Source organism: Eriocheir sinensis, chromosome 38 (assembly GCF_024679095.1).
Source record: "Eriocheir sinensis breed Jianghai 21 chromosome 38, ASM2467909v1, whole genome shotgun sequence".
NCBI classification, from domain to species: domain Eukaryota; kingdom Metazoa; phylum Arthropoda; class Malacostraca; order Decapoda; family Varunidae; genus Eriocheir; species Eriocheir sinensis.
In genome coordinates this window covers 12,401,618-12,421,399 of record NC_066546.1, presented here as the reverse complement: position 1 = coordinate 12,421,399, position 19,782 = coordinate 12,401,618, and the positions used below count along the sequence as shown (strand labels likewise).

Genomic DNA, 19,782 nt, shown 5'->3' with positions numbered 1-19,782 from the left:
CCACTGCAACAACCTTCTCGCAGATGTAGTAAGTACGAAAACAATCAATTCCTTAAAAATCACAGTGACCGTTACTTTGTTATGTCAAAAGTACCTAAAACAAGTGCTTTGATCTATTCCCCAGGTTCCTGAATCACTTGACAAATAGACTAAATTTCTAAAGAAGGCAGGCTCTCCGTTGCCTGCTCTTCCATGTTGTCTCCTCCTCCATCACCTCTATCTTTTACACTTTGAACACGTAATCATCATCCTGTCACACTCACCATTATGTTCCTGTTGTATTTTAAGTCACTATGACCACATTGTTTCCTTCCTCCGCATGACTTAATAGGTAACAAAAGTTTACATAACAGATTGAGCTCATGAGGTCAACGCGGCATGTCTTCTTTTGGACCCAAGGTGCTCACAAGTAACTCAGAATTTACGTCATACCAAGTCCAGCTCATTCTCCCATTATAGCGACTGTCTCCCTCGTGCTGAACGGAGACTATCACTACTGCCACTCTTGTCAACTCTCCTAGCAAAGTGGCCTGCTTGTTGTTCCCCTCATAGTCGCATATTGAATTTCCGGGAATTTCTTGATTGGCTAAACGTATCAGCGGGACAGTAAATTAATGTTGGCAGTTTTCAGTTTGCCTTACGGGGACGATTTCCGAGTGTGCCAAGTTTTCAGAAGCAGTTACGACATTGTTTCTGCTCCCTTCGAGTCGCTCTGATTTCCTGTTTGTTCATTTTACCTCGTGGCTTTCCTGTAGTATGTTTCTTGTCTTGTTTTTTTAGAGCATTTACGACGTTGATTGCGATATTTTCTACTCGCTTTTTTTTATTTGTTCTTTTCTACGTTTCTAGTCGCTATAATTTCCTGTTTGTTCATTTTAACTCGTGGCTTTCCTTCAATATGTTTCTTGTCTTGTTTTTTTAGAGTAATTATCTTCTCGAATTTTAAGTGTCAAGCATTTATACGACATTGATTGTAACATTTTCTACTCGCTTTTTTATTTGTTCTTTTGCTTCTTGTCTTTTCGTTTTTTCTTGTCTTGTTTTCAGAGTGTTTTATCTCACTTCCAGGCCTTGTCCTTTTTAACCTTCCTCTCATTTCCTTTTCTCTTCCACGATGAATTTTCTCGATTTCCGTTTTACTCACACTCACTTTAACTCTTTGCAACGGGGAGACTATTCTATTTGGCACATCTTTATCTCCCTTCCTGACTCTCCCTTTTCCTACCCTCCACTCCCCTTCCTTCGAGAACTCTATACTCCTTTTTTTGGTTCTTTTCACATAACTCTAAGGTCACTTCTTATAGCAAAGCATGTTTCAGGAGCCCCTCAGTCTTATGATGTCCTTTCCTTTCTGTTATTTTCGTTCTCTCCAATTTTTCTCTCGTTCCCTTATACATCTACTCATATATTCGTTTATGGAGTTCTCAGTCAGTTTAAAATCCTTCCTTTCCGTGTTTTTACGCTCCTACAGTTCCTCTCTCCCTTTCCCTTTTCTCCTCGTACCATTCCATACCTCCAATTTTTCTGCGTTTCCTTATACATCTATGGTCATTTTTAGGAAGGGGATGGCGTGTTCAAACAGTTATTAATCACTTCAAAATCTTAACCTTCTCTTGCCTTCTCTTTGCCTTCCCTTCTCTCCCTCATAACATCGTCAACAGTCACCCCTTGAAACACCTTAACCACTTACCCTTTTTCCTTCAACATTTCCATTCCTCCCTCTCTCCCTTTCTCTCCCTCCCTCCCTCCCTCCCCCTCATACTCACGTCCACAGTAACGCCTTGGAAGGGGAAGGCCTGTTTGGGTGGCTGCTCCGCCGGCACGAAGCGGTAAAACTCCCGGCCCGCCTTGTACCACTTGACGGAGTAGAGGCGGTCCTGCGCGAGGTCGAATTGACATGTGAGCATCACCTCCCCGCCCCGCATCGCCCACTCCGGCACGTCGAACCGAATCCACTTCAACGCCGAACCTGTGTGGGGAAGAGAATAGGGTGTTTGAGGATGTTTGACTGAGATGGAGAAAGATACACGAAGAAATAAGATTAGTGTGCGTGTTTGACTGAGATAAGCAATGATGTAAGGGGGGATTAGCTGTTTGTGGTGATTTACACATTAATACGCGAGGAAATAATGGGTTTTGTGGGTTATCGAACGAGATACCCGATTATGAAAGATTAAAATAGTCTTGTGGATGTTGGAGTGATGTGCGCAGTTTGGGGTTTTTTGTGAGTGTTCCAATGAGTTAGGATACTAGAGGAATTTAATTGGTTGTAGATACTTAGGTAAGGTTCACAGTTATACACGAGAAAGTAATGTTTTTTTTTTCTGGGTTATTGAACGAGATACGCTATTATACGAGAGGAAAATTAGTTGTTTGTGGATGCTTGACTGAGGAGCACGATTATACACTTGGAAATTAGGTTAGGTTAGGTTAGGTTAGGCTTGTTGTTGGTGTTCGATCGAGATACTCAAGAATACAATAGAAAATCAGCTGTTAATCAATAATAGGGAGAGGTACACAGTTACACACAAGGAAATAAGGCTTTCGTGCGTGTTCGACAGATAAATTTTTACGCAAGGATACAAGAGGAAATTACATGTTCTCTGATACCCGGGTGACGCAGATACACGATTAAATTGCGCTTCTATGAGATCAACCGGATGCTGCTTCGTAGAGGGAGAGGATCGTATGTAGACAAGAGATGGTTGGCTAAGGTATACGAGAAGGACTTACGGGGTCTTGAGAGAGAGAGAGAGAGAGAGAGAGAGAGAGAGAGAGAGAGAGAGAGAGAGAGAGAGAGAGAGAGAGAGAGAGAGAGAGAGAGAGAGAGAGAGAGAGAGAGAGAAAAATCCCGTTGGTGGAATAAACTTGATGATAAGGTTAAGATTGATTGATTGATAGTTTATTGCTGCAGGTAAACAACAAGGGAGAAGGGAGGAACATGCCATCCCAACCCCCAGGCAGGGCAGAATGTGATTATACAACTAGTAATATATGTGTAGGTAGCACCATGAAACTAAAAAGATACAATGGTAGGAATGAATGCACAACAAGGGAGGAAGGAAATAGGTTAAAGAAAAGTGGAAAAGGAGTGAAAGTGATGCATATGGAAGAGGAAAGATAGAAGAGAATGCGAATTAAAAGATATGGAATTAGTAAGAGGAGGAAAAAGTGAGAAAGATAAAGAAAGGAAACAGAGAAGAGGAAGCTTGAGGATGACCACAAAAATAGAAATAGGTTTAAGGAAGAGTGAAAACAGGAATAGAAGAGGATGCGATTTGAAAGCTAGATAGAAACTGAAGAAATAAGAGAAGATAAGAAAAGAAATCAAAAGAAAGAAAAGCGTGGGAATAAGAATAATGAAAGAAGTTAAGGAAATAGTGGGTCAAGGTGTGGAAAAGAAAAAAAACAAGAGTAAATGAGTGAAATGTTCGAGAAAAACAAGCACTCAGACTAGAAGGACGTAGATGAAAGGTAAAGAAAGAAAACAAGAGGATAGAAAACGTGAGGATAAGGAAATAGGTCAAGGTGTGGGACCAGTGCATGTGTAGAAGGGAAAAAAAAAAAGAGGAAAATGGGAAGCGAGTGAAAAGCTGGAGAGAAAACAACAAGACTGGGAGGAAGAGAGAAAGAAGAAAAAAGAAAAAACGTGAAACAAAATATGAAAACAGACTGAGAAATACTGGAAAAGAAAGTCAGAAAAGGAAGTGAATAGAGAGCAAAAAGCAATCAGCAAGACTAGGGAGGAAGCGAAGGAGGAGAAAGAAAGAAAACAAAAGAAAGTCAACCGCGTGTGAAAATAAGAAGACAGGCCAAGGAATACTGAAAAAGAAAGGCAGAAAAGAAAACAAATGAAAACTTAAATAAAAAAAAATAAGCAAAAAGATTGAATAGAAGAAGAGGAGAGAGAGAGAGAGAGAGAGAGAGAGAGAGAGAGAGAGAGAGAGAGAGAGAGAGAGAGAGAGAGAGAGAGAGAGAGAGAGAGAGAGAGAGAGAAAGCGAAAAAAAAACAGGTATATAAACAAACAAACATCGGGTGACCACGCCATACATGTAGGTGAGAGGGGAGGAACGGCAGAACTTGTGTTTATAGCCGCGTAAGTGAGGTTAGTAGGTTGGGGTGTTGGTGGATTAGATTATGTAGGACAATGTGGAGGAAGGAAGTCACGAGGGAGGGAGAGAAGGAGAGGGGGGGAGGGAGAGAACAGCCCACCAGCGTCCTGAATGTCTGGGAGGAAGGATTAGGCTGTCTAGGAGTATAGGCGAAGGAGATCGAGACTGGTTGGTTGGTGTGGTTTCAGTCATCTATACTCCGTTGAGGCGACTGAACAAAAACAATGGTCTCGATATGGTAAGAGTCCCCACGTATCATTCCTAATTGAATACTGTTTTGGGTGCTCTGTTATGGCTTAAAGGAAGACTAATGGGAAGAGGATACTGATGAGACGAGTAGAAGTGATGAGCGTAGGATGAGTAGTCGAAGGGAAAGGATGGAAGGAAGGAAGAAAGGAAGCTGGGAAAGTATATGAAAGTATTGACCTCTCTTTTGGCTACTCTTGACTGTTATCTATTAAGGGAGCGGTGAGTAGCGGGCTTTTTTTTTGTACTCTTTTTGTTGCCCTTGAGCCGTGTCCTTTGATGTAAAAAAAATTAAATGGGAATGATGAGCATGGAAGTTGAGGGAATGGAGGGAATGGTAAATAAAGAAGTGAAGGGAACAGGGAATTGATGAGACGAATAGAGTTAATGGGAATAGCATGTGTGGGAGGAACTAATGAGAGGATGGAAGGATGATTGATAAGAGTTGAAGGATTTTGCTGTTTGTAGTTTTTTTTATGTTAAAGCTGTTTCTGTCTTCGTCAAGTTGATATTCTTTCTCGTAGTGTATATATATATTTTTTATTTACCTGTGTGTACCTGTGCGTCTGTCTGTCTGTCTGCCTGCCTGTCTGTCTGTCTGTCTGTCTACTCTGCCTTACCCCATTATCTCTCTCTCTCACGCACACACATTCTATTCATCCTCAGAGGAGTTACATTCTTTCCTCCGTCTCTCCGCTGGATGGGTCAGACTCACTCTCCCTCTCTCACTTTCTCTCACTCTCACTCCCTCACAGTTGGAGGAAAGAGTAATCTCTGTGTCAGCTTAGAGAAAGAGATAAAAACGGCGCGGTCATTATCCTTAGAGTAAGAGAGAGAGAGAGAGAGAGAGAGAGAGAGAATACAGACAAAGGAGATACACACACACACACACACACACACACACACACACACACACACACACACACACACACACACACACACACATAACACAAATGGAGAAAATATTAGATAAGAAAAAACCGTGGTAACATTTCAAAGATGAGTCAAATTAAACCGCATGAAAAAGAAAACTAAAAAAAAAAATAATAATAATTAGGAAGTAGAGAAATAAGAATAAACGAGTGAAAGCTTTTTTGTTATCACCGAAATAAAAATAAAATAAAATAATAATAATGAAAATAATTAATACAGCAAGTAGTCACGCGCAACACAGCGATCCTGGCGGCGACAAGGAAGAATTTTGTTAATAATGTTTAATTTCCGGAGCGTTGGGGTCACCTGCGAGAAGAGGTGACCTGATTTATTCACCTGAGCCTCTTTTTCACACCTTTCTTGAGAGAGTTGCAGATTGTTTTTTTTTTTTCTCTTTCCTGGTCCGTTTTCCCTGTGTGTGTGTGTGTGTGTGTGTGTGTGTGTGTGTGTGTGTGTGTGTGTGTGTGTGAAGCTTTAGAGATGTATATTGATGGACATATGGGTATGGATGGGCCCTCACACGTAACCTCCACCCCCCCATTCTCTCTCTCTCTCTCTCTCTCTCTCCCATCACTCAGTAGTTAGGGCACATTTGCAATCCATTACAATCAATTCCTTCCTATAATCGAATCTTTCCCGCTGCGCCAACGACACGAATTTCTATCACAAATCGATTACCTTTCTCTCTCTCTCTCTCTCTCTCTCTCTCTCTCTCTCTCTCTCTCTCTCTCTCTCTCTCTCTCTCTCTCTCTCTCTCTCTCTCTGAAAGCCATCAAACATTCAATACGACATTCTTGAAGGCAGGAGTTATATTGCATCCACGAGAAACAAAGTGGAGGAGGTTAAGGTAGAGAGGGAGGTGATTGGTTCTCAGTTGTTGGTGCTTGGGATTGAACTGTGTGGTTGATATTGTGTTATGGATTACAGCTGGATATTCTCTCTCTCTCTCTCTCTCTCTCTCTCTCTCTCTCTCTCTCTCTCTCTCTCTCTCTCTCTCTCACACACACACACACACACACACACGGAAGAGGTATTGCTACAAATTACCTTCCCCATGTGTGTGTGTGTGTGTGTGTGTGTGTGTGTGTGTGTGTGTGTGTGTAGGCGGCAGGTGGCTTTGGGCTCAATTAATACTACTTTATTAACTATTTCTCTCTAATGAATGTCCTTTCGTCCATTTTTCTCTCGTCTAATTAAGAGCGGCCAGGTAAAAGGTAACTTTTCATTAAACTGAACAGGAGAGGAATGAAACATGGCGAGGATAGGGGCGGGGGGGGGGGGGGGAGGAGGGGGAAGGTGTGGAGAGCTGAAGAGATGGAGGAGGAAGGGAAAGAAGGAGAAGGGTGGAAAGAAGAAGGGGTGGTGGAGGGGTGGAGAGAAGAAAAAAGAGGTGAGGAGGGGGAAGGTGTGGAGAGCTGAAGAGATGGAGGAGGAAGGGAAAGAAGGAGAAGGGTGGAAAGAAGAAGAGGTGGTGGAGGGGTGGAGAGAAGAAAAAAAGAGGTGGAATAGGAGTGGAAAAAAAGGAGAAAGGGTAGATTAGGGGTTGAGAGAAGGGCGTGAATAGGGTGGAGAAATGTTAGAGAGAAGGAGAAGAGTTAGAGAATGGGTGGAGAGAAGGTTGTTAAGAGTTGGAAAGAAGAGGTAATGGAGGACTGGAGAGAGGTAGGGGTAAGGGAGGGGTGGAGAGAAGTGGAATGGAATGGGGTGGAGGAAGAGTGGAAAAATCAAGAGGTGCAGGAGGGGAGAGAGAGGAGTGGAGAGGGGGACAGGTGGAGTGGTACAGAACAGATGGACAGGTGGAAGAGGAGTGGAGAGATAGAGGAGTGGAGGAGGACTGAAGAGGTGGAGGGGAAGGTGTTTTTTTTAGCGTTAGTGTTGGAGTTTGCGTGGAGAGAGAGAGAGAGCAACAGACAGACAGACAGGAAGCTTCACAAATAAATAATAATCTTGTAAACTTTAATGTTGCTCTGTAAGAAAGCAGATGTTAATAATAATAATAATAATAATAATAATAATAATAATAATAATAATGATGACAGCGTCGTGCGTTCTTTTGTTTGTGTGTTATTATAGTGGAGTGTTCAGTGCAATATTATGCTGTGTTGTAATCTTGAAAGTTCTCTCTCTCTCTCTCTCTCTCTCTCTCTCTCTCTCTCTCTCTCTCTCTCTCTCTCTCTCTCTCTCTCTGTGTGTGTGTGTGTGTGTGTGTGTGTGTGTGTGTGTGTGTGTGTGTGTGTGTGTGTGTGTATCAACAATGCTCTATTCTGCGTAACTTATCGAAATAGATTTTGATGTACAACAGCGAGATTGACCTGTCGCTGTAACTGTTGCCTCTGGGCGTGGTGGTGATGGTGGTGGTGGGGGTGGGGGTGGGGGTGAGGATGGGGGTGGTAATCGTGGGTGAGAGACTTGGTGGTGGTGGTGGTGGTGGTGTGCGATACTGGTGGTGGTGGCGGTGGTAATAATATAAGGGGGGTGAGGCTTGGTTCATGATGCTGGTGGTAGCGTTAGTATAGTGAGGGGAGTAGTTGCGTGCATTGTTAATAAGGGCGAATTAGATCAAGAGCTTACACGTACTAAAGACAGATGTTAGAACACTCAACAGCGAGAATACATTACACAAACTCAGGTTCAGGAAGAAAACATTAAAAAATTGCTGGTCCACGAAAAGGATACTGAATGAACGGAATAAATTGAGGAAATCTTTAAGTAATTGATAGAAATGTGATTGAAGGATTTATATGGAGGATAGATTTATGGATGGGGAAGAAAATTGGAAAATAACTCATTCTCAGAAGTTGTCTAGTTTAGTCCGTCTGGCCGCGTGTATCATTGTGTGGCGGTGGTGGCGGTGGTGCGGCGGGTGTCAGGTGATAGCGGTAGTGGCGGGGTGACGGGTGTGCGTGGTGGGGTGTTGGTGACGAGGACGGACGTGCGGGGGAGGAGGAAGACACGTGAAATATATGCAGAAGAGAAGTGTTTGGCGTGGCGGCGGGCGGCGGGCGGCTGCTCGGCGGGATAATTACAATATTAACTGAAATAATAAAAGCGTTTGTACTGAGAATAATAATAATCCCGAGCTTCGCAACAATACGGTGAACTTATTTTTTTATAACACAGAAAACGAGCCACGAGGAATGTTCTTAATACCGCAAAGATTAAATTTATATTTCGGTAAAGCCCAATTCAGTTTGATATATATATATATATATATATATATATATATATATATATATATATATATATATATATATATATATCCCTGTCCCGCCTCAGGCCTCAGGGGCCGCCGCGCTGGTCACCTGCGGGAAGGGTGTGTGCCTGGCTCGAAAGTGCCGCAAGCCGCAACAGGTCCAGGAGGCAGCGACGCAGCCGGCGCGGCGCGGCATAACGAGACGTAAATGTCCCCGGAGCCTCACTCGGCGGGCTGGCCAGTGACCCCCGCACGCAACGGCTGCCCGCCGGCGGTGTGTGTGTGTGTGTGTGTGTGTGTGTGTGTATGTCGACGGCGCCGGAGTAATACACACGAATCATGCAATGAGGACGACACGCAAGAGAGAAGACAATTAAAGTAACGACGCGGAGCATTGCCGGACACACGGGACGGACGAAGCGACAAATAAACATGAAGAAAAAGTCTCGAGGCCAAAGACTCGACACTCAACATAAAAAACAGAGCAAACAAAAATTAACACCAAGCCAACACGAACCAGCAGCAGCGCACAAGAGCGGTCAGCAACAGAAGCTACAACGAACACCACACAACAAACACACCAAGCTCAAATATCTTCCCATGCACCACAACAAGAGTCACCGTGACACCGCCAAAGGAGAGCAAGCGAACGTGAATATGCTAACTCCCCCGAGCATCAAAAATAACAAACATCCATCGGTCCTGATAAGCGTGGCGCCATCCAGGAGACTACAGAGAAAACTTTAGACCTCAAAAAAGTTACCCCGTTACTATGAATAAAACAGATGATCAAGGATATTCTAGTTTACCATTCGAGCATTAACAACAACTAACATTCATATAAGAGTGGCACCATACAAGGAACTACAAAGGCTACGAGAAGATTTTAGACGCAGAAAAGGTATTCCGTTACTATGAATGAAACAGACGATCAAGGTTAGTCTAGGCTATTCTATTTTAAAGCATCAACAATAACAAACATTTATCTAAGAGTGGCGCCATTTAGGAGATTACAGAGGCCACGAGAAGGCTTTAGACGCATAAAAGGTATCCCGTTACTATGACTCAAACAGACGGATCAAAGATATTCTACCGCCACTGAGTTCCAGGTTTAAGCAAGACGGACTTCTGAGCTTCGTTACTCGATTGGTTTGTGTTCTTCGGGGCCGGGCGATATTACCTGTCTGGGTGACGCCGCCAGGTGTGTAGAAAAAAAGGTGAGCGTGAGGGTAAAGGTCAAGGCGGTGAAGGTGATTGATTACCGAGCAGGTGCGATGGGATTGTGCCGGAAGGGTTATTTGTAGCAAGGTTGAAGTTTGATTAATATGGTGAACAGCCTGGGATATGCTGTTTGTCCGTCGGTCTGTTACGCTCTCTCTCTCTCTCTCTCTCTCTCTCTCTCTCTCTCTCTCTCTCTCTCTCTCTCTCTCTGGTTCGGTCTCTCGCCCCCTCACTGTCACCTCAAATTGTTTATGAAATCTAGTTGGCCCTTCCGTCAATACTAAGGTGCTGGCGGAGGGGGCCGTGGAGGAGGAGGAGGAGGACGAGGAGGAGGAGGAGGAGGCGGAGGCACTGGTTCAACATTGTTCTCGGAGGGAGTCCTTCTGTCCTCGCCACCGCCTCCCTGTCGTTGCTAATTGAAGATGACGCCCGACGAAACCAGGACAATGGAGGAGAGAAGGTGGAGGAGGAGCAAGAGCAAGCGCAAGAGGAGGAGGAGGAGGAGGAGGAGGAGGAGGAGGAGGAGATAGGCCACACACAAAGAGCAGCTTGTTGGTCTGTGAGTGAGGGCGCGATGGGTTGATGACGATTGTGTGTGTGTGTGTGTGTGTGTTTGGGAGATTGACCCTACACACACACACACACACACACAGGCCGCCGCACAGGTAATCGGAAGGCGCCCCGACAGGTGAGTCTTGGGTAATTATCGCCTTGTGTTTTGTTCCCCGCCGCGCCCCGCACCCAAGGCGACACCTGCCCCGACCTGGTAATGGCGGGGGAGACAATGCTGCGGGTGCTACTAATACAACAACAACAACAACAACAACAACAACAACAACAACAACAACAACTCCTACCACTACTATTTTATGTTATTACTGCAAACATGACAATTTCAGTAAGATTTTTTATTATCATCTTCATCATTTTATTTTGTAGTATTTATTGCTTTTGTAGTCGTAGCAATAGTAATAATAATGATAATAAAAATAGGTTTATCAGTTTATCATTATTATTATTAGTAGTAGTAGTTATTGATGGTGTAGTAGTGGTAATAGTAGTAGTAGTAGTAGTAGTAGTAATAAACATCAATTCCTAAACATCAACATCAGTATACGAGAGTTACATACATACACACCCCAAAAAAGGAACTTGCTATTGCGTTCTATATCTTTTGCGTTCTGTATCGAGTTAGTTCAAACGGTCGCGTGTCCCGTCCCCCTTACCGCGGCCTGCACCTCCGCCGCGCCTCGCCTCGTTCCGTCTTTTTTACGGGTCGGCAAATCCATCTCCACTTTCGTAGGTAATAATATATCGACTGCAGATGCGATAGGAAGAATGACAAAGGCGAGGAAAGAATAAATATGAAGGTGAAAGGAAAGGTGGAGAAGAGGAGGCAGAGGAGGAGGAGGAGGATAGTTGATACGGTCGGAATAGAAAGAACGAAAAAGATATAGAATTCATGTGACGTAGATAGAGAGGAGAATATTGAGATGGCGCACAGAGGGAGGAGGAGAATTTAGGGGGCGTAGAAATAAAAGGAGAGGAAATTTATATAACGAGAGAGAGAGAGAGAGAGAGAGAGAGAGAGAGAGAGAGAGAGAGAGAGAGAGAGAGAGAGAGAGAGAAGGTCCTTAAGAACACAAAAGCAGAAAACAAAGTGAAGGGAAGAAAATAAATGTCAGATAATTATAGTTTTAGACGAAGAGGAAGAAAGACGACAAAAATATCCTTAGACACAATCAAACAAACAAACAGAAACGGACACAAAAATAACATAGACAGACCGAAAGAAACAGGAGAGAACACAGTAAGAAGAAAAAAGAAAAAAAACAGACATAACAGAAACAGGGAGATAGACAGACACACACAAACAAACTTACACACAAATAACATAAACATGGACTTAAAGACAGACAAACAAAAGAGGCGGAAATAGGAAAAAAAAGAAACTATATTAAACACGAGAAAAAAAATGAAGACAAAAATTACTTAGACAAAAACACAAGAAAATACTAACACCAAAATAATATGGACGCGAACAGACACACAGACAAACAAACAGACAGACAGACTAGCAGAAAGTGTGAGAATTTGGAGGCGACGAAGAACCACATCAATTAAACAAATGAAAAAAATCTGCATGCAGCTCAAGAAAAGGGTAGAGAGTCTGTGTTAAGGTCAGCCCGTCGACCTGTCTCTTTCTGCCAATCATTTTGAAATCAAGATCGCCAAGCCTTTCCATCCAGCTGTCTGCGAGTTTTCTTATATTCTTCGAGCTTGAGTTTCTTCTCGCGGCGTTACTGTCTGTCTTATAAATCATGCATCGCTGTCAGTAGAAATAGAAACGTACATATTTAACACACACACACACACACATACTTTCATTAGACTGAGTTAGTGTTGTTCTCGTCTCTCCATTTTTCGTATTTTTAGTTTTCTTTTTCTTTGCATCATTATTCTCATCGTCGTCCTCCTCCTCATCATCGTCAGCCTTCATGTACGTGTATCATACCGGGTGTATACGTGTTATAGGCGTGAACGGTCATGTCGGAAACTTTCTCCTTGTATGTACACAGTCTAGACGCACATGAACTTAGTCTCCCCTTCCTCGAGCTCGTCTTCCTGTTCTTGTTCCATTCTCGTCTTGTTCTCGTTCCATTCTCGTCTTGTTCTCGTTCCATCCTCGTCTCTTCCTTGATTCGTCCTCGTCCAGTTCTCGTTCCATTCTCGTCTTGTTCTCGTTCCATCCTCGTCTCTTCCTTGATTCGTCCTCGTCCAGTTCTCGTTCCATTCTCGTCTTGTTCTCGTTCCATCCTCGTCTCTTCCTTGATTCGTCCTCGTTCAGTTCTCGTTCCATTCTCGTTTTGTTCTTTCTCCATCCGCGCCTCATCTTATTCGTTCGCTCTATCTTCCTTTCTCCCTTTCGTTATCTTTTTCATTGCAATGCTTCCTTTATCTTTATCTTCTCCTTTCCTCTGTTCCTTCCTTCTACATTCTCTTCACCTTCATCTTTCCTTCAGTTCTTGTTTTCCTTTCCTTTGTCCCTCCCCCTCTCTTCTTCCTCTCATCTCTTCATCCATTCCTTTCCTCTCCTTTCGTTATCTTCTATCGACATCTTCACGGCGCCGTTCCCCTCGTCTTTGCCTATCTTCATCCTAACGTTCTTTTCCATTGTCTTCTCGTTCTATATATTCCGTTTCATCTTCCTTCGTTCTCTCCTTCCATCCTCTACTGCCTCTATTTTTACATCTTTCTCCTTCTCTCTCTTCCCCTCTTCTTTCGCCTTCCTCCTCTTCCCCCTTCTTTTTCTTTTCCTTCTACATCAGTTCTCACCAGGGTTGCCAGATTATCGTATTCACCACATTGTATTCATCCTTTTTAAGCCTCAAACTCTCGTACCTCCACAAACGACGATAGAAAATTGAAGTTAGCGTTAAAACTCCTATTTGTTGATGTTTGTATGTGCTTTTTTGCTATAGTCATTGGTCATTCCTGTCTTCCTTCTCCTTCTCTTCCTTCATCCTCTCCTTCCATCCTCTATTCTGATGTCCCCTATCTACTTCTCTTCCTCCTCCTCCTCTTCATTCGTCATCCGCATCCATCTACTTTCTCTATCCTCACATCCCCTTCCTCCTCCTCTTCCTCTTACTCCTCTTCTGATGTCCTCTTTTTTCCTTTTCCTCTTCCTCCTCCTCCTCTTCCTCCTTCGTCATCCGCATCTATCTTTCACTTTCTCTATCCTCACATCCCCTTCCTCCTTCTCTTCCTCTTACTCCTCTTCTGATGTCCTCTTTTATTTTTTCCTCCTCCTCCTCCTCCTCTTCTTCCTTCGTCATCCGCATTCATCTACTTTCTCTTATCCTCACATGCCCCCTCCTCTTCTTCCTCCTCCTCTTCCTCCTCTTAACTCAGCATTCCATAGCTTCGCCTCCCCTCCCCCACACACACACCCCGCTTTCCGTTTTCTTCCTCTCTCGGCGGTGTTGTAAAAACCTAACACCACAAAATAGCGTCATAAACATCGACCCAGTTTTTGTTCTGCAGCCCCCCACCGAGAAGTGACTTGTTTTCGAGGTCTTATGGGATTCGGGAAGGAGCGTTTTGTGTTTGTGTTTTTTTCTAAGGTATTGAAATGTTTAGTTTTACGTGGAATTCTTCGTTTTTCATTTTTATTCTGTTTTTTATCATTTCGTTTATTCGTTTTTTTTTTTAGGATATTTATTTATTTATTCGTGTGAGTGTGTTTACCGTTTACCGCCAACAGCCGCAGTCGTAGAGTCGTGCAGTGAACAGTTCTGAGGGCATCGTTTTACGTTATTTATTTTCTTTAAGTAACCACGTCCCGGAATGTGCCCACTTACAGGAAGACGGATGCCGCTCATTAGTTTTTGCCATCATCGCTGTTTGATTAATGATTCGCTCTTCATCATCAAAGAAAAACACACGTCAGGATCGCGTTGCCTCACTCTCTATTGCGCTGCTTCCTTCGACTGAGCCTCCACGCAGACACTCCCCTTAACTCCTTGGCTGCGGATTTCCTACAAGAAGACATCACCAAGCTACAGGAACGGAGCAAAAAGTGGCTGCTACAATTCAATGAAGAAAAATGTAAAGTCCTGCACCTTGGGAGGGGATATCCAGCACACCAATACCACAAGGGAAACACTCCACTATCCACCACAGAGGCAGAGAAAGACCTGGGATTATAAGTTTCGGTTAGGATAGATTAGCTTGCTTAATGAACTTTGTGGTCGTTCCTTTGGTTAGAATACAACAGGTTTGCTTGAGACATGAACTGCGTGTGCGTCCCTTTGTTTAGTTTGGAATATGTAGGTTATCTTTAGCTAGAAACCTTTTGGGAGTCCCTTTGGTTCGGTTAGGATAGATTAGCAAGCTCCATGAACTCTGTGGTCGTTCCTTTGGTTAGAATACAATAGGTTTTCTTGAGCCATGGACTGTGTGGGCGTCTCATTAGTTAGTTTGGAATATGTAGGTTATATTTAGCTAGAAACCTTTTGGGAGTCCCTTTGGTTCGGTTAGGATAGATTAGCTTGCTTAATGAACTTTGTGGTCGTTCCTTTGGTTAGAATACAACAGGTTTGCTTGAGACATGAACTGCGTGTGCGTCCCTTTGTTTAGTTTGGAATATGTACGTTATCTTTAGCTAGAAACCTTTTGGGACTCCATTTGGTTCGGTTAGGATAGATTAGCTTGCTTCGTAAACTCTCTGGACGTCCCTTCGGTCTCCTCCACTCTGTTCTCTCTTATAGCAACCCAGTAAGAAGAATCGACTCCCGGACAGCGTGACACATGCCCATTTTCACTGGACTTTGCCATATGGATTTCACCTTTCAATTCTGTCCTTATCGCGTCCTTATTGTCCGCGATTGACTCTCTCGAAACAATTGCGGGCTCGCCAAAGCGCTGACTGGCGTGTCACAAGTGCTTGAAATACTGACACATGATTTCTTGTTGACTGGCAGGTAATCGTTAAAGAGCCAGAAGAAACTTGTAATAAAACCTGTATTGATGAGTCTGTAAAGGGAGATAAAACAAAACAGGCGAATCATGAGGAAAAGTGACGCTGCCCCGCCCTCTAACAGCATTAAATCAGCTGCGAAACTTTAGAATCAGGACAGCGCATAGCAAAACATAGACTACCATCGGAATCTTCAAAGGGCAGGAGAGGAGAGAAAACACACGCATCATAAGGAAGAGTGACGCTGCCTTGACAATCTATACCATCAAATCCGCTATGAAATATAAGATTCATCAGATAGAGCCACAAAACACTGTCTACCATCGGAGTCTTCAAAGGGCAGGAGAGGAGAGAAAACAGACGCATCATAAGGAAGAGTGACGCTGCCCCTACCACCTATACCATCAAATCCTCTATGAAGTTCAAGAATCACCACAGACACCCACAAAACACTGACTACCATCGGAGTCTTCAAAGGGCAGGAGAGGAACCAAGCCAGACGCATCATGAGAGGGTGACGCTGCCCCGGCCACCTCACCAGACCAGCTGCGGCCGCCACCCCCCTTAACTGTCTCTTTTCTCGTGCTGTGTTGAGTGGTATGGGGACGTGAAGGGGCGGGCTGTGTTTAGGCTGATTACATTGTTAAGCGTGGGGAGTGGGGTGCGTGGGAAGGGACGGCCGAGAGAGAGAGAGAGAGAGAGAGAGAGAGAGAGAGAGAGAGAGAGAGAGAGAGAGAGAGAGATTATTTCGTTTGATGTTCACTTTTGATATTTCATGAAGTTTAGAGGATATAAACTTAGTCGTGTGTATTTTATAATTGAATTTACCTGTTTATTTGTAATGCGTAGGTAGGTATATTTCTCTCTCTCTCTCTCTCTCTCTCTCTCTCTCTCTCTCTCTCTCTCTCTCTCTCTCTCTCTCTCCGGGGTTAGTTACAGTACGAAAATTTAGGACAAAAAAATAAGCCTCTTTGTGACAGTAATAAGTGTGTGTGTGTGTGTGTGTGTGTGTGTGTGTGTGTGTGTGTGTGTGTGTGTGTGTGTGTGTGCTTCTGTGTATGTATCTGCGCATCTACTATCTGTCTGTCTGTGTGTGTGTGCGTCTCTCTCTCTCTCTCTCTCTCTCTCTCTCTCTCTCTCTCTCTCTCTCTCTCTCTCTCTCTCTCTCTCTGATAACAAAAAAAAAGCTATATACCGGACATATTGACGCTTCGTTCTTCTTCTGTTTTTTGCATTCAGGCGTCATACATTTTGCAGCGTAGTGACGAGTGACAGAGTGAGGGGAGCGTGTTACTAGTGCATTATGTACCGGTAACTGCATCGGAGGGGGGGGGGGGCAGGTGTGTGAGAGAAAGAGAAAGAAAGAAAGGAAAGGAAGAAGAAAAAAGACAGTTCACGGTTATTGGTAATCTATCATAACATAACCAAAGGGACACCCACAAAATTCATGGTTATTGCTAATCTATCCTAACCTAACGTAAAGGACGCCCACATGGCTCATGGTTTTGGCTAATGTAGGCAGACACGCAAAGACACACATACACACACAAGCAGATAGACGGACATCCAGGTACACACACACACACACACACACACACACACACACACACACACACACACACACACACAGGCAGACAGAAACATGCACACATACACACACAGGCTTAAAGACAGACAACCAAACAAACACACACACTCATCTACACACAGACAGATACAGACAGTTATACAGACAGTCAAGCAGACAAAAGGGAGAGATTCATATTTACATACATACATACAGACAGACAGACAGACAGACGTAAACAGACTGAATTTCTCGGCTTTTCTTACTGCTATTTTAAAGAGGCTTATGAGAGAGAGAGAGAGAGAGAGAGAGAGAGAGAGAGAGAGAGAGAGAGAGAGAGAGAGAGAGAGAGAGAGAGAGAGAGAGAGAGAGAGAGAGAGAATATACCTCATGTAAAGTCCTGGCAGATTGTTAAAGATATTTCCAGGAACAAACAGACAACGGATGATGGGGGATAAAGCACCCTTTTTATCCCTAAACTGGGGTGATTTGGGGAATTTTGGCCAATTTTAGGGTATTATGGCGGGGCGTTTTCAAATCCGTTCTCCCGCCGATCAGGTATCCGAAAGTTTTTAATTAACCTTCGTACAATTATCCAGAGGGCGCTGTTTGCAGGGAGGTTTTGTTTGAGTCTGTTAATATTCACTCTTTTTGGTGTGTGTGTGTGTGTGTGTGTGTGTGTGTGTGTGTGTGTGTGTGTGTTGGTGTTTTATATTTATTTTTATATATTTTTTACAGCAATGGAAACAACTCCAGGACAAAAAAAAAGGAAACAATCATGAAAAAAAAACCGCTAATCACTTCTATTAAAAAAGAGTTCAGAGGAGGCTCTTGCAGGCATCTTTTTCCTTGTTTTTGTTTATTCTCCTCCTTGCACTTCCTCTTCCCCTTGCATTAAAGTAACGACACCCTCTTTTTCTTATTCTCTTTCATAATCAAGTCGACGGTTCATAACGCATAAATGTTTCGAGGAAGTCTTTGGATTGACGAGCGACGCACAACACAACGAACCCAAGTCAGTGTTGGAGCAGTTGTGTTTTGACGAGGATTGAGCTTCTATATTCCATTCACCCTCAATTCACTACGTCTTAGGTCTGTTGGGGTTATGATTTTGTTTTAATTTATAGTGTTTGAACTCTTTCGCCTTTTCCCTCTGCACTGTGTTTAATAATGATGATAATAATAAATAATAACAATATATTCACCTTCTGTTCCCTACGGTCGATATTATAAGACATTTTCGGTTCTCACACCAGCTATTTCTAAAGGTCAAAGATGGGGTCAGTCGGTTTCTAATGAGTGTTTCTTCAGGTTCATGGTACAGAAGAAGTGTCATATTACCACCAGGGTCATAAAACTATCCCTGGAAATGCCCCAAACTTATACGAAAGCCATGTCAAATGTGTGCATCTTTAGCTTCATGGTACAGAGGAAGTGTCATATTACCACCAGGGTCATAAAATTATCCCTGGAAATGCCCCAAACTCCTACGAAAGCCTTGTCAAATGTGTGCATTTTTAGGTTCATGGTACAGAGGAAGTGTCATGCTACCACCAGGGTCATAAAATTATCCCTGGAAATGCCCCAAACTCCTACGAAAGCCTTGTAAAATATGTGAACTTGGGCCACGAAATGTGAAATACGGCTCTACGTCTTAGCTGTGTCGGGGTTATGTTTTACTGTAAAGTATAAATTATTTTACTCTTTCGCCATTTCCTTTTGCACTGTGTTTCATGATGACCATAGTAATAAATAATAGTAACGCTAACGGTCGGCAGTGATGTCCAGAGATACACCACGCTCCAATACCAGGAGACAGACCTTTGTAAGAACTTCAACTTCCCGAGAACTATTTCGCAACAAAGGAGGAGAAACAGAATCGGCTGCAATATTAACAAGGCGCAACATGATTCTGACCTCTTGTGTTCACGTGTTCGCAGGAGAGACTTCGACAAATAAAGAAAGAAACAATAAGTAAGGAGGATAGACTTTGATGATTGTATGAATAAATAAATCCGTAAGTAAAGCCGAGAAGCACTAAGTCGAACCTGATGTTTTGTGAGGATGTGATTTAGTCTGCCTTGGATTGTTTGGTGTCGTTTTCTTTAATGTGTTGTGATTAGTGTTATGAGTCTCTCTCTCTCTCTCTCTCTCTCTCTCTCTCTCTCTCTCTCTCTCTCTCTCTCTCTCTCTCTCTCTCTCTCTCTCTCTCAACGTAATACAGATTCCTTCACACTTTCCCTTGAGCAATTGCATCCAAAATAATGGTATGAATATTAGGAGCTTTCTCTGTGTGTGTGTGTGTGTGTGGGTGTAAGCCAGGTATTAATGTGTACAGGTAAGAACTGACTGAACTTAATCTCTCGGCGTGTCTCATATGCTGGAGGTGGAAATTATGATTCACAGTATTTGCGAGCGGCGCTGAACCCAACGACGAGGTTATTGGTCATGTTTGTTATTATTTGTTATTATTTTTTTATTATTGGTGGTGGTGGTGTTTGTTGTTGTTTAGATATTAGTTTGCTGTTATTTGTATTGCTGCTGTTACATTTGTCACTGTTTTTTTGTTATTCTCATTATTGCTGTTATCATTTTATCAGTTTTTAGTATCATTATCTTCGTCATTCTTATTTTGATTATCTACTGCTACTTTTATTACTACTAATGGTATTTTTCTACTACTACTACTACTACTACTACTACAACAACTACTACAACTACAACTACTACTACTACTACTACTACTACTACTACTACTACTACTACTACAACAACTACTACTACTACTACTACTACTACTACTACTACTACCATCACCACTACAACCACCACGTCTGTCTTCAGTAGGGCGTCCACTTGGAGTTCGTCATCGAGGCGGCACCACCTTCAAGTTGCGCGCCTCGTCAGGCCACACGACACCTTTTAATTAGACAGCGAGACGCAGCGACGCGGCTTCAAGTGTGGAGAAGAATATAAATGCTCTCCGTGTCGTTTTGCCGGGAAAGACGCAGCGGAATAGATAGACTT

General features: G+C 43.2%; 1 protein-coding gene and 1 long non-coding RNA gene across 2 annotated transcripts in view; one reads left to right on the top strand and one right to left on the bottom strand.

Annotated features, from left to right (window-relative positions):
• Positions 1-19,782, top strand: part of LOC127008678 (uncharacterized) — a 200,516-nt gene that overhangs the window by 160,487 nt on the left and 20,247 nt on the right. The window lies entirely within an intron of this gene.
• Positions 1-19,782, bottom strand: part of LOC127008677 (uncharacterized) — a 51,226-nt gene that overhangs the window by 15,633 nt on the left and 15,811 nt on the right. Inside the window, exon 2 of the mRNA XM_050880984.1 lies at positions 1,767-1,969. Within this exon, the coding sequence (XP_050736941.1) occupies positions 1,767-1,969 (203 nt within the window). The remainder of the gene's footprint in view (positions 1-1,766; positions 1,970-19,782) is intronic.